At 42.4% G+C, this 14,969-nt stretch overlaps 1 protein-coding gene across 1 annotated transcript in view; it reads right to left on the reverse strand.

Annotated features, from left to right (window-relative positions):
- Positions 1-14,969, reverse strand: part of LOC126334831 (actin-related protein 5-like) — a 191,340-nt gene that overhangs the window by 109,310 nt on the left and 67,061 nt on the right. Inside the window, exons 5-6 of the mRNA XM_049997491.1 lie at positions 13,817-14,035; positions 4,520-4,600 (exon numbers count right to left, since the gene is read on the reverse strand). Coding sequence (XP_049853448.1) covers positions 4,520-4,600; positions 13,817-14,035 — 300 coding nt within the window. The remainder of the gene's footprint in view (positions 1-4,519; positions 4,601-13,816; positions 14,036-14,969) is intronic.

Below are 14,969 nucleotides of genomic sequence, written 5' to 3' on the forward strand. Positions count from 1 at the left end.
TTATATGTGTGGGAAATTCACCCCAAAAGCCCAAAGAAAACCAATCAATCACTGATTTGGTTAAGAAGGCATATAAGTTGTATTTTGAATGTCATGTTGGTGATCAAGATAAAAATTTTGCACCTCATTTGCCTGCATAACCTGTACTACAACCTTAACTGAGTGGTTGAAAGGAAAACACCAAGCTATGCCATTCTCTGGTCTGATGGTGTGGTATGAGCCTAATGACCATTATTCAGATTGTTGCTTCTTTCTTACAAATATTTCAAGACATTCAAGCAAAACTAGTCATAAAATAAAGACTCCAAATATATCTTCCGTGCCTTAGCCTGTGCCCCATGATGAGGGGTTGCCTGCTCCTGTCTGTAGCTTGAAAGCCACATATCCAGATACCATGTCAAATGAATCAAAAAGTATTGAACAGATAGATGTGTACCGCTCTCAATATCATGACACTTCGCCTCAACTCTGAACAATTTGGTTCACAATCTAAAACTTTCGAAACAGCAAGCTGAACTCTTGAGGTCGAGACTGCAACAACAGAACCTTCTAGCTCCAGAGAGAAAAATTTCCTGTTTCCCATCAATAGGTGCTTCCTTTGCTCAATATTTCAATATGCAGAACTATATGTGTGTATGTAGAGATGTCAATGGTATGATGATGCAGGTAGGTGTGCAACATAATCCACAGGAGTGGTGGCTATTTATTGACTCCAGTAAAACCAGCTTGAAAGCAGTACTAATGAATAATGGCAACGCATTTCCATTGGTACCTTTGGCTTATGCAGTAGACATGAAAGAAATTCATGAAAACATGGTGCTCGAGGCAATCAAATATAAGGACCATGAATGGGACATTTGCTGTGATTTAAAAGTTCTTGCACTCCTTAGAGGTTTACAAGATGGATTCACGAAATACTGCTGCTTTTTGTGCCTTTGGGATAGTCGTGACACCAGGAACCACTATACAGTCAAGGAATGGCCTATAAGAAAGTCATATGTTCCTGGAAATGCAAATGTGAACAATACCCCATTGGTTGAGCCCGATAAAATCATTTTGCCTCCCCTTCACGTCAAGTTGGGTCTTATCAAGAACTTTGTAAAAGCTCTGGATAAAGAAGATGAGGCCTTCAATTACTTAAAAGAAAAGTTTCCCAAATTAAGTGAGACAAAGCTAAAAGACAGTATATATTTGCTGGACCACATATAAGAAAATTGCTGAAAAATTCAACCTTTGATACCACACTCACAGATATCCAATTAGCTGCTTGGTCTTCTTTAAAGCAATTGTGAAGAGCTTTTTGGGTCACAGAAACGTGTAGAAGTAGGGGAAATTAGAGAAGTCTGGATGGGTGAGGACAGTATCTGCCACCCCCACCATACTACCCCTCCTTCTCCCTGCCCCAGCCTTCACCTTACCCCCAAACACTCGCCACTCCCATCATGCACCGGTGCTGTAGCTCGCAGTGTGGTTTCAGTTGCCTGAGACTGTAGTCTCGTGTGTGTGTGTGTGTGTGTGTGTGTGTGTGTGTGTGTGTGTGTGTGTAAATCTATTGTTGACAAAGTCCTTAATGGCCGAAAGCTTTATTTGTGACAGTCTTTTTGTCATGCCTATCTGCAACTCAACATCTCCGCAATACAGTGAGTGGCATCATATTTTCTTTTCATCATATTGACACAATATGATGCATCTGATGTAAAGCAACATCACAGCCAAGACTTTTCAATTTTCTGATGTGTTTTAGTATAATTATCAGAATAATCACAGCTAAACTAACATTTGGTCTTAGTGTGTCTAGGAAAAGGATCCTGAGCTTGCTTGGCTTGCTGTTTACAATTTTTAGTTACTCTCGTCATTCAGTTGCCTTGGAATAATTCTCTGTCAGTGGTGAAATGTTCATTTTGCTGATTATCTTGATGTGGAAAAAAACAATCTGCTGGTGGTAGATTGGTGCCAGTTGATGCGCCACCAGAATTTAAAACCAATTCATTTTATATGATGTTCACTGCGAACTTGCAAAGTGTCATAATCTTTCCCCTTTTACTTTTCCAACTGTATTGACTTCCATTTTAACTTTTAAATCATCAGACTTTTCTCCAGTTTCACTTTTGCTATTAATTTTAGTACATATCTGTTATAGGAGCATAGCTGAACTCTGGAAGATTGTACCATCTTCATTGTCTTTTTAACGTCTTCATCTCAGCAGGCTTTTAATTCCTCTTTTGAGCACCATTTAAATATGACTTATTTCTTGATGAAACTTCCTGGCAGATTAAAACTGTGTGCCGGATCGAGACAGGAACTCGGGACCTTCGCCTTTTGCGGGCAAGTGCTCTACCACCTGAGCAACACAAGCACAACTCATGCCTCGTCCTCACAGCTTTACTTCTGCCAGTACCTCGTATCCTACTTTCCAAACTTCACAGAAGTTCCCCTGCGAACCTTGCAAAGTAGTCAGAATTATATTCTATACTGAGAAACAGTTATACAATTTGTAAGTGTAAAAGATGTTTCATTTGTTTTCCTGAAGTACAGGCAGCATAAAAGATTGGAAACAGCAGGTTAATGATAAGTATAAGCCACCACTTGACAAATATTCAAGAGAACTTTCACTCACAAACAGAGAATAATGAACCAAACATAACTGAGATCAATAATAATTTTTTATTTATTTATTTATTTTTTAATTTTAAAAAGAACCGATCTGTATTAGCTGTACCACATACTCAATAATGCAGAAGATTTCAGAGCTCTGCAACCAAAAATATACCAAGCGGTGGCAGGGGAACACACACACACACACACACACACACACACACACACACACACACACACACACACACACAAGGATTTAGCTTTTACAAGCTTTCGGAGCCAGTGGCTCCTTCTTCTGACAGAAGAGATGAAGGGGAAGGAAGATGGGTGAAGGAAAAGGGCTGGAGAGGTTTAGGGAAAGGGGTACAGTTCAGAAAAGTCACCCCAAATACCAGGTCAGGGGAGACTTACCAGACAAGATGAGAAGGAAAGACTTCCTTCCCTAAACCTCTGCAATCCTTTTCCTTCACCCGTCTTCCTTCTCCTTCACCTCTTCTGTCAGAAGGAGCCACTGGCTGACGCTGAAAGCTTGTAAAAATTAAATCCTTTTGTGTGTGTATTCACCTGCTGCCATTTGGTGAGTAGATTTTTTTTATCTATGCATTTACAGTACACTATCAGTAATTGATTATTTTCAGTGTGATTAAATGAGAAGAGAAACCTCAAAATACAGACCTCTACCATACTTGATTTTCAAAATTGCCTGATACTTAAGTTTACAACTTGACCTTTTCAGAACTTGTTAGTAAACTTATTCTTCTTCTAGTGCCTATCCATTCTGGATGTTGGTGACCTTTGATCTTCCTTGTCCTCTTTTAGCACATACCTCTCCTTGAAGTACGTTCTGCCGCTGTTAATACCTGTTTCCATTTCTCACTACATAGGCAAGACACTAGTTTCCTGCATTTTACTGTTCTTATGATTTCTTCTTCTTTCTTCATTTTGCATAGAATATTGTTGTTTACGTTGTAATTTTACCTGTCCCTGGCACTTTCAGCATTCTTCTGTAAAGCCACTTCCCAAATAACTCACGTAATTTGCCAATCATCTAGGTCAACTGTACTTCAAGATTTGTCTTAAAAGAAACAAAGTATTTCGTAGCGTGCGCAGCTGCTGCCTAAAGAGCATCTCTAATGAATTTGTGTTAGTTAATGATGACAAATTAGCATTGGAGCTCATAAATCGATACTGTACAGCTAACTGAATACAGTATCGTTGGAGTTTCTACTTTACAGAGCGGTACTTTATAGGAGTACAACTGACTTTATAGTGGCTAAAGATACCAATCCCAGCCAGAAGACGGTTATAAAAGACTGAAAGAGTAACACTAAAGAGACACACTATGCAAAACATCGGTCATCACGGAAGGCAGTTCCTTAAATTTTCTTCTACTTATTATGCAAATCACTCGTTATGGGAGGTGCTCTAAAAGCAAGCTTCAACTGCTATTTAAAAAAACTCTGGGGTGGATACCACATGTCTTACCTGTTACCACAAGCTAGATTGATGGTGATCGCAGCTACATTGTTGTAGCTATGATAAATGATATTTATGCTTTTACATTGTGTCATTTATGTTTTAGTGCCGTCCTGTCGGGCAAGTATACATTAAGACATTTGCAAGCATGCATTACTGAGACTTTGTAGCGAACTATAGTACGAAATACATTTTCTACTACTATGGGTTTGGGCTAGATTAACAGCGAAATTTAGTTACGACACCCCAACAGGTAATTTACATATGACATCTGAAATCCATGAAGAGTAATGTGATAACGTAAACACAGCACCAACTATGTCACATACAACTAATGTGAAACTTCTCCTGCAGAGTGGCAACAGTCATCACCATATCACAATATGAACTACTTAAAAATTGTGAAGAACTTTTAGGCACTGAAAAGCTATCATATGATACTTCTTACCTTGAATTCTTCTTCCTCGCCTTCTTCTATCAAATCCTGGATGGCCATTAGCTGATTTAACTGCTCCTCGTCTTCAGCAAGCTAAAACCATAGAAACCGTTTGTCAGCAGTAACATCAACTCTAGAACAAGTCTGTTGGCTTCTGTCTCGGGATCTTCGGCCGATGTTTGTCTGAAGATTTTTCTGGCATTTCACCGGCATGAGTGTCTGGTGTAATCAAAGTTTCACCTTCCATTGCTGGTGGTGGACTGGAGCCAAGCTTGTGGGTGCAAACTATATGTACCTGGTGTGCCAACGTCTAAGGGCTTCTCCATGGTCATTTTCGAAGCGGTTCTCTTGCTAACTGCAACAGTCATTAGCTGTAGCACAGGAAGCCAGGATCCATTTTTTGGCTGCAGCTGTTTGTGTATTCCTACAGCTTCTCAGAACAAGTGGGTGTGATAGTTATTCTCTACAGCCAGAACTTCCGTATCGGCGAACTTTACTACGTGGTCAGTCTCACACAGTGAGGGCTCTCCCACAGCCAATTTCTCCACCTGCCCAGCGCGCAATGTCATTTATGTTCTGTAATCCTGGTGTAGATCGATCACCCAGTCATTCCAACATAAACTTTTCTGCATGTGCATAGCATGCAGTATATCCTGGCATTGCACGTGGGATCCTTTTCACCTTTTCCGATCTAAGCCACACTTCGGCTTTCGTTGTCAGTTTGTAAATAGTCTTTACACTGTGTTTGCACAATATACCATGGAGAAGTCCTCAGACGTCGGCGTGACATGTACATATGGTCTGCAGCCGCAAGCTCGGCTCCAGTTCACCACCAGCAATAGAGGGTGAACTTTGACAGCGCCAGCCACTCGTGCTGGCAAAACGTCAGAAAAGTCATAAGATGAATGTTGGCCGAAGAACTGCAGACAGAAGCCAACAGGCAGTTTGTCAACAAGTGGCCATGAAAGCCTTAACAATTTTCTAGAACAAGTGTTCCAATATTCTTCAAAAAAGTTTCTTCTTCTTCCACCTAATACAACCAAGAATACACATCATCGTCATCATCATCATCATCATTACTACTACTACTACTGCTACTGCTACTGCTACTGCTACTACTACTACTACTACTACTACTACTACTACTATAGTCTGCTTCCATAGCTAAGAGGTTAGTGTGTTTGACTGTTTTGTAAAGGACGTAGGTTCAATTCTCAGTGCAGCTCGTGATTTTTCCTTGGTGAGGTGGGAAGCCTGGAACAGGATCCACTCAGCCTTGTGATGCTAATTTAGGAACTACTTGAATTGACAAGTAGTGGCTCCACGGTCTGGGAGAGCTGAAATCAGCCGGGAGAATAGTGTGTTGACTCCAAGTCCTGCCATATGGCATAAATGATGCAATATGGCAGAGAACAGCACTAAGGTCATCACACGGTCTTCTGAGCTTATCATTATCATTATCAATATCATCATCATCATCATCATCATCATCATCATCATCAACATTTCACAGCAGAGGTTAGTTGTTGCACAGAGTCAAGTCCACTCCAGCATACTAACAACTTCTCTCAGGCTCGGTGACTCAAATGATTCTGCAATACTTTACATCACTTATGGGTACTTCCGACCAATATTGTTAATTTCTATATCACTTTCTTTACTACATTCTAGTATCTAGATACAACATTCTTCAAACTGTGGGCTACTGGTTCCAGAGCAACAATGATGACAGTGCATTTCAGTTTTTATATTCCACCTTTGACAGAACTCAATACTCAGATCCTTGTGTTTCAATATCTTTTGAACTGCCTTATCACTAATATTTTAATTACATGGGACTAAGGTGTTGATTAATAATCATGAGCTCTCAACTCACTGATTTATAACAATAGCAGGCTTGTTTGATGTTATAGTTCGTTCAGTATGTATTCATTGATTGGAATATTGTTATGATCATGTGTCATGACTGCTTTAGATGTTTAGTTGTGTCAGTTTTAGGAGACATCTAGTACCAGCAGAGTTGAAAACACTTGCCAATGAAAATGTAAGCATACCACATTGTGCCTCTTGAGGTATTTATTCTTTATCAACATTGGATAGCCTGATTTTATGTGAACTGTTGTCAAATAATGTACTCCAGAAAGTCAACAACTACTGTCCTCAGTTGTTTTTACTGTTACTTTTATGAAGTTTGTCATCCATAAGACCTGTCTGCGTGTAGCCATTTTCCCTCTCTGAAGCCATAGATATGTCTAATCTCTGTCAATGTTAAAGTTCGCTGGGCTGCTTGGGTATTGACCATGCAACCTGAGCTGCTTCCGTGTCTCATATTTGATATTACAACAACAAGGGGAGTCAGTGTCAAAATCCTCTGGATTCTGTGAGAACCTTCTTGCAGCCTTCTTAGGATGGGGAAGAGTTACTGTTTCTGTGTACCATCTCTCAATTGTGGCCATGCAATTCCCTTCTTCACAGGCGGTTATACAATCTGAAGAGGGAGCAAGTGATTTCCCACTATCTGCCCCACTACATCATGCCACTTTCCTTGACGTTGACCTCCATCTGTCCAATGGCCAGCTTCACACATCCGTCCACATCAAACCCACCAACAAGCACCAGTACCTCCATTATGATAGCTGCCACCCATTCCATATCAAACGGTCCCTTCCCTACAGCCTAGGCCTTCGTGGCAAATGAATCTGCTCCAGTCCTGACTCCCTGAACCATTACACCAACAACCTGAAAACAGCTTTTGCATCCCGCAACTACCCTCCCGACCTGGTACAGAAGCAAATAACCAGAGCCACTTCCTCATCCCCTCAAACCCAGAACCTCTCACAGAAGAACCCTAAAAATGCCCCACTTGTGACAGGATACTGCCCGGGACTGGATCAGACTCTGAATGTGTTTCTCCAGCAGGGATACGACTTCCTAAAATCCTGCCCCGAAATGAGATCCATCCTTCATGAAATCCTCCCCACTCCACCAAGAGTGTCTTTCCGCCGTCCACCTAACCTTCGTAACCTCTTGGTTCATCCCTATGAAATCCCCAAACCACCTTCCCTACCCTCTGGCTCCTACCCTTGTAACCACCCCCAGTGCAAAACCTGTCCTATGCACCCTCCCACCACCACCTACTCCAGTCCTGTAACCCGGAAGGTTTACACGATCAAAGGAAGAGCCACGTGTCAAAGCACCCACGTGATTTACCAATTGATCTGCCTAGGCGCGTAATGGGGCCCCTTAGGGATATGGCGGCTAAGGAGGGGAAGAAATCCAGTGTGCACTCCGTGTGCATTCCGGGAGGAGTTACTCCTGATGTGGAAAGGGTCCTTCCGGATGCCATGAAGAGCACAGGGTGCAGCCAGCTGCAGGTGGTGGCACATGTCGGCACTAATGACGTGTGTCGCTTTGGATCTGAGGAAATTCTCTCTGGATTCCAGCGGCTATCTGATTTGGTGAAGGCTGCCGGTCTTGCTTACGAGATGAAGGCAGAGCTCACCATCTGCAGCATCGTTGACAGAACCGACTGCGGACCTTTGGTGCAGAGCCAGGTGGAGGGTCTGAATCAGAGGCTCAGACGGTTTTGCGACCGTATTGGCTGCAGATTCCTTGACTTGCGCCATAGGGTGGTGGGGTTTCGGGTTCCGCTGAATAGGTCAGGAGTTCACTACACTCAGCTGGCGGCTACACAGGTAGCGGAGGCTGTGTGGCATGGACTGGGCGGTTTTTTAGGTTAGAAGGCCTCGGGAAAGTGCGGGATGGGCTGCAATGTCAAAGGGTGCTTGGCAATTACAGGACGTGCTTGGATCAAGGAACAGTAGGAATTATAGTTGTAAACTGTTGTAGTTGCGCTGGAAAAGTCCCTGAGCTTCAGGCGCTAATAGAAAGCACAGAAGCTGATATCGTTATAGGTACAGAAAGCTGGCTAAAGCCTGAAATAAGTTCTGCAGAAATTTTTACGAAGTCTCAGACGGTGTTCAGGAAAGATAGATTAGGCAGAATTGGTGGTGGAGTGTTGGTGTCTGTCAGTAGTGGTTTATCTTGTAGTGAAGTCGAAGTAGACACTCCGTGCGAATTGGTGTGGGTGGAGGTTATACTTAACAGCCGAATTAAGTTAATAATTGGCTCCTTCTACCGACCCCTAGACTCCGATGATACAGTTGCGGAACAGTTCCGAGAAAGTTTGAGTCTCGTAACAAATAAATACCCCACTCATACGGTTATAGTTGGTGGGGACTTCAACCTACCCTCGGTATGTTGGCAAAAATACTTGTTCAAAACCGGTGGTAGGCAGAAAACGTCTTCCGAGATTGTCCTAAATGCATTCTCCGAAAATTATTTAGAGCAGTTAGTCCACGAACCCACGCGAATTGTAAATGGTTGCGAAAACACACTTGACCTCTTGGCCACAAACAATCCAGAGCTGATAGAGAGCATCATGACTGATACAGGGATTAGTGATCACAAGGTCATTGTAGCTAGGCTCAATACCATTTCTTCCAAATCCATCAGAAACAAACGCAAAATAATTTTATTTAAAAAAGCGGATAAAGTGCCACTAAAAGCCTTCCTAAAAGACAATTTCCATTCCTTCCGAACTGACTATGCGAATGTAGACGAGATGTGGCTCAAATTCAAAGATATAGTAGCAACAGCAATTGAGGTATTCATACCTCATAAATTGGTAAGAGATGGAACGGATCTCCCGTGGTACACAAAAAAGGTCCGAACGCTGTTGCAGAGGCAACGGAAAAAGCATGCGAAGTTCAGAAGAACGCGAAATCCTGAAGATGGGCTAAAATTTACAGACGCCCGAAATTTGGCACGTACTTCGATGCGAGATGCCTTTAATAGGTTCCACAACGAAACATTGTCTCGAAATTTGGTAGAAAATCCGAAGAAATTCTGGTCGTATGTAAAGTACACAAGCGGCAAGACGCAGTCAATACCTTCGCTGCGCAGTGCCGATGGTACTGTTATCGACGACTGTGCCGCTAAAGCGGAGTTATTGAACGCAGTTTTCCAAAATTCCTTCACCAGGGAAGACGAATGGAATATTCCAGAATTTGAAACACGAACATCTGCTAGCATGAGTTTCTTAGAAGTAGATACCTTAGGGGTTGCGAAGCAACTCAAATCGCTTGATACGGGCAAGTCTTCAGGTCCAGATTGTATACCAATTAGGTTCCTTTCAGATTACGCTGATACTATAGCTCCCTACTTAGCACTCATATACAACCGCTCGCTCACCGATAGATCTGTACCTACAGATTGGAAAATTGCGCAGGTCGCACCAGTGTTCAAGAAGGGTAGTAGGAGTAATCCATCGAACTACAGACCTATATCATTGACGTCGGTTTGCAGTAGGGTTTTGGAGCATATACTGTATTCAAACATTATGAATCACCTCGAAGAGTACGATCTATTGACACGTAATCAGCATGGCTTCAGAAAACATCGCTCTTGCGCAACGCAGCTAGCTCTTTATTCGCACGAAGTAATGGCCGCTATCGACAGGGGATCTCAAGTTGATTCCGTATTTCTAGATTTCCGGAAAGCTTTTGACACCGTTCCTCACAAGCGACTTCTAATCAAGCTGCGGAGCTATGGGGTATCGTCTCAGTTGTGCGACTGGATTCGTGATTTCCTGTCAGGAAGGTCGCAGTTCGTAGTAATAGACGGCAAATCATCGAGTAAAACTGAAGTGATATCAGGTGTTCCCCAGGGAAGCGTCCTGGGACCTCTACTGTTCCTGATCTATATAAATGACCTGGGTGACAATCTGAGCAGTTCTCTTAGGTTGTTCGCAGATGATGCTGTAATTTACCGTCTAGTAAGGTCATCCGAAGACCAGTATCAGCTGCAAAGCGATTTAGAAAAGATTGCTGTATGGTGTGTCAGGTGGCAGTTGACGCTAAATAACGAAAAGTGTGAGATGATCCACATGAGTTCCAAAAGAAATCCGTTGGAATTCGATTACTCGATAAATAGTACAATTCTCAAGGCTGTCAATTCAACTAAGTACCTGGGTGTTAAAATTACAAACAACTTCAGTTGGAAGGACCACATAGATAATATTGTCGGGAAGGCGAGCCAAAGGTTGCGTTTCATTGGCAGGACACTTAGAAGATGCAACAAGTCCACTAAAGAGACAGCTTACACTACACTCGTTCGTCCTCTGTTAGAATATTGCTGCGCGGTGTGGGATCCTTACCAGGTGGGATTGACGGAGGACATCGAGAGGGTGCAAAGAAGGGCAGCTCGTTTTGTATTATTGCGTTATAGAGGAGAGAGTGTGGCAGATATGATACACGAGTTGGGATGGAAGTCATTACAGCATAGACGTTTTTCGTCGCGGCGAGAGCTTTTTACGAAATTTCAGTCACCAACTTTCTCTTCCGAATGCGAAAATATTTTGTTGAGCCCAACCTACATAGGTAGGAATGATCATCAAAATAAAATAAGAGAAATCAGAGCTCGAACAGAAAGGTTTAGGTGTTTGTTTTTCCCGCTCGCTGTTCGGGAGTGGAATAGTAGAGAGATAGTATGATTGTGGTTCGATGAACCCTCTGCCAAGCACTTAGATGTGAATTGCAGAGTAGTCATGTAGATGTAGATGTACACTGTGACGCTTTCTATGTGGGAATGACCAGCAACAAACTGTCCATTCGCATGAATGGACACAGGCAGACAGTGTTTGTTGGTAATGAGGATCACCCTGTGGCTAAACATGCCTTGGTGCACGGCCAGCACATCTTGGCACAGTGTTACACCGTCCGGGTTATCTGGATACTTCCCACCAACACCAACCTATCCAAACTCCGGAGATGGGAACTCGCCCTTCAGTATATCCTCTCTTCTCGATATCCGCCAGGCCTCAACATCCGCTAATTTCAAGTTGCCGCCACTCATACCTCACCTGTCTTTCAACGACTTCTTTGCTCCGTACTTCCGCCTCAACTGACATCTCTGCTCGAACTCTTTGCCTTTACAAATGCCTGCTTATGTATATGTATGTGCGGATGGATATGTGTGTGTGTGCGCGAGTGTACACCTGTCCTTTTTGCCCCCTAAGGTAAGTCTTTCCGCTCCCGGGATTGGAAATATAAAGATTCCAAGACTTACCAAGCGGGAAAGCGCCGGCAGACAGGCACATGAACAAAACACACAAACACACACACAGAATTACGAGCTTTCGCCTGGCAGACAGGCTTGTGTCTTGTGTCTGTGCATGTGCGGATGGATATGTGTGTGTGTGTGTGTGTGTGTGTGTGTGTGTGTGTGTGTGTGTGTGTGTGTGTGTGTGCGAGTGTACACCTGTCTTTTTTTCCCCTAAGGGAAGTCTTTCCGCTCCCGGGATTGGAGTGACTCCTTACCCTCTCCCTTAAAACCCACATCCTTTCATTTTTCCCTCTCCTTCCCTCTTTCCTGACGAAGCAACTGCCAGTTGCGAAAGCTCGTAATTCTGTGTGTGTGTTTGTGTGTTTTGTTCATGTGCCTGTCTGCCGGCGCTTTCCCGCTTGGTAAGTCTTGGAATCTTTGTTTTTAATATATTTTTCCCATGTGGAAGTTTCTTTCTGTTTTATATATATATATATATATATATATATATATATATATATATATATATTGGATGGATATGCGTGTATGTGTGTGTGCGCGCGCGCGCGAGTATATACCTATCCTTTTTTCCCCCTAAGGTAAGTCTTTCCGCTCCCGGGATTGGAATGACTCCTTATCCTCTCCCTTAAAACCCACTGTGTGTGGATGCATGCGTACATGTGAAAGGGGGGGGGGGGGGGGGGGGGGGGGAGGAGCAGTGGGACCATTTTGTATCTGAAATATTTTACCCAAGATGATGACATCATCATTAAGCCATACAATAGAGCTGCATGCCATCACGAAAAATAATGGCTGTAGTTTCCCATTGCTTACAGCCATTTAATAACACTCTGGCTAATATTACAACAGCACATCAGTCAATCATTCAAACAGCTGCACTTGTAATTACTAAAAAGGATGTGGCCCTTCTACAAGAACAATAGGTCTGTCTAGCTTCTCAACATATAACGCTCCTCCTGTAGTTGCACCACTGGTACAGCTATCTGCACCATTGTGGCATGCAAGCTAACTAACCTCAGGAAGGACCATCACTCATGGGGAACTACGAGGATATAGGAAGTGTGCAATGTAACTGTAAGGAAAATCACATGTAAGATAATAGTGAGATCCACTCTGCTAAATGGCTCAAGATTTTGGGCGCCTATTCAAGTAAGCATGACAGTTAACACGAAATAAATTAAGAGATGAGCTACTAGGAATGTACCATTTTGTAAGGTTGTAAGGATAGAAATCCTCAGTTCCCCCCCCCCCCTTTCCCCCCCCCTCCCTGGCCACTCATGCTCAAGATACAAATGTAATCTCTCTCTCTCTCTCTCTCTCTCTCTCTCTCTCTCTCTCTCTCTCTCTCTCTCTCACACACACACACACACACACACACACACACACACACACACACACACACCAGCAAAAAAATGCTCTCGGGACACAAAAAAGACGAATATGCTCCTATTTAAAAGACTGACTGAAAAGTGAGGACCAGCTGCCTCACTCTACTGCCTCACTCTACCTTCCTCAGCCAGCATCTGTACAAGTTTTCCTAAAAATTTTGACATGCAAACATATTTGCACTCTTTCTTAACATGTAATGCGCCTCTCACTCGCACAAGCTCCCCTGACTGTAACTTGCTTACTATCCACTAGTCCATGGCTATAAGTCACTCATATCCACCCATTCCCACTTGACCATTCTCACTCAGTCATTGTCATTATTTCTTTGTGTCTCGCCATCTGTCACCGTCTCCTGTCTCACAGTCAATCTCACTCATTTTGTCCTACTACTACTGTCACCTCTCACTGTCACTGTCTCCTTCTTGCTGAAAAGGATTGGTAACTGCAGACATCATTAACTCCTGCAATATATTTTATTCATTCCCAACCATCATCAATTTAAATTAAAAAATGAAAACTTTTATGTTTTGGAAAAATACACAGCACCATTGTGTCAGGGTTCGCTTGTGCATATTACCTGCTGAGGAAGAGATGCGTGCATGTGAACTACCCACTGAACAGGTTATGAGCTACATCAATGGCAACAGCAAAAACCTCTCTTAACATTAACTTTAATAATGTTTTGCTTTCATGCAGAATCAGATAAAAACACACAGAAAATAAATGCAAGAATTTCAAAACTTTGCTTGAAATCAACAGCTGCCAACGTTATTTACAGTAATTTCCATTACATACCCTCTCTTCACGCTTTCTAGCGTTTATCTCTGTGAGTCTTCGGGCCAGCTCCTTTCGGCGTTCACGTTGTTGCTCTGGTGTAAGACCTGTTGGTGCAGGTGGTGCTGTGTAAGGAAGTTGAATGCGGATGACATTTTCTTCATAGTAATCTGTGTCAGCCCACAGAGAAAGTTGCTCAGTGTAGTCCGATGCTACACTACCAAATCTGTGGATTATCTCCTGAAATATATTCATGTAATTAATACAAGTTGCTTCTTCAATGTTTACAGTTATAAAGGTAGGGTACACAACTAATAGTTTTAGTACAAAACTGGAATATTAAAAACAAGAACAAAAAAACACATCAGAATTAGAAACCATATACATTGTATTCTGCACTGTGGTCAAATATATACTGTTTTACTGCAATGCTCTCAGCACTCTAAATACTGAATGGGGTGGGCTGGATACAGTAGTTTCTAATAAGTAACTCAAATTAATATCCATGTGGTGTTATTAATTGCAGTAAACAGTATTACTAATAATTAAGAAGCAAGGTGAAGTGTGTTTTTTTCTTATCAATCATTTAATATTATGTAGTCATGAAGTTAAGGAAATGGTTACAAAGCATTACTTCATGATTTACACTACCACCCTCACTCAGTATCGCAGCTGGAAATGAGATTAGATCTAAATACCCTTGTGTGTGAGGGTCTGTTTAAGCCACAAACTGTCCAACTACAATGGCTGTCCAACAAAGTAAATTCTGAAACTATCTCATGCATGGGGGAGTGATGTAGTGAGGTGATTTCAGAATAGCTGTGTTGTCCAGCTCCGTCAGTTTTGCAGAAAGATTACTGAACTGTTGCTTGCCCCATATCTGTAAATCAAAATGGCCACTATCATTGAAAATCCTGCTGCTCATGAATTAGTATTATAATCCATTTTCTGGTGTGAATAATGTGAAAGCATATACATTCACAGTGGACTTTGTGCAGTATACAGAGTGAGTATTATATGAGAGAGAGAGAGAGAGGGGGGGGGGGGCTAAGAAAGTGGTGCCATCTATTTCAGAAAGTAAACTGAACATCCACAATGAACATAGAAGCCAATGATCATCTGTTATGATATATTAACTTGTCGCAAAGATGAACAACAGAATCAGAGAAAATCA

Source organism: Schistocerca gregaria, chromosome 2 (genome assembly GCF_023897955.1).
Source record: "Schistocerca gregaria isolate iqSchGreg1 chromosome 2, iqSchGreg1.2, whole genome shotgun sequence".
NCBI classification, from domain to species: Eukaryota; Metazoa; Arthropoda; class Insecta; order Orthoptera; family Acrididae; genus Schistocerca; species Schistocerca gregaria.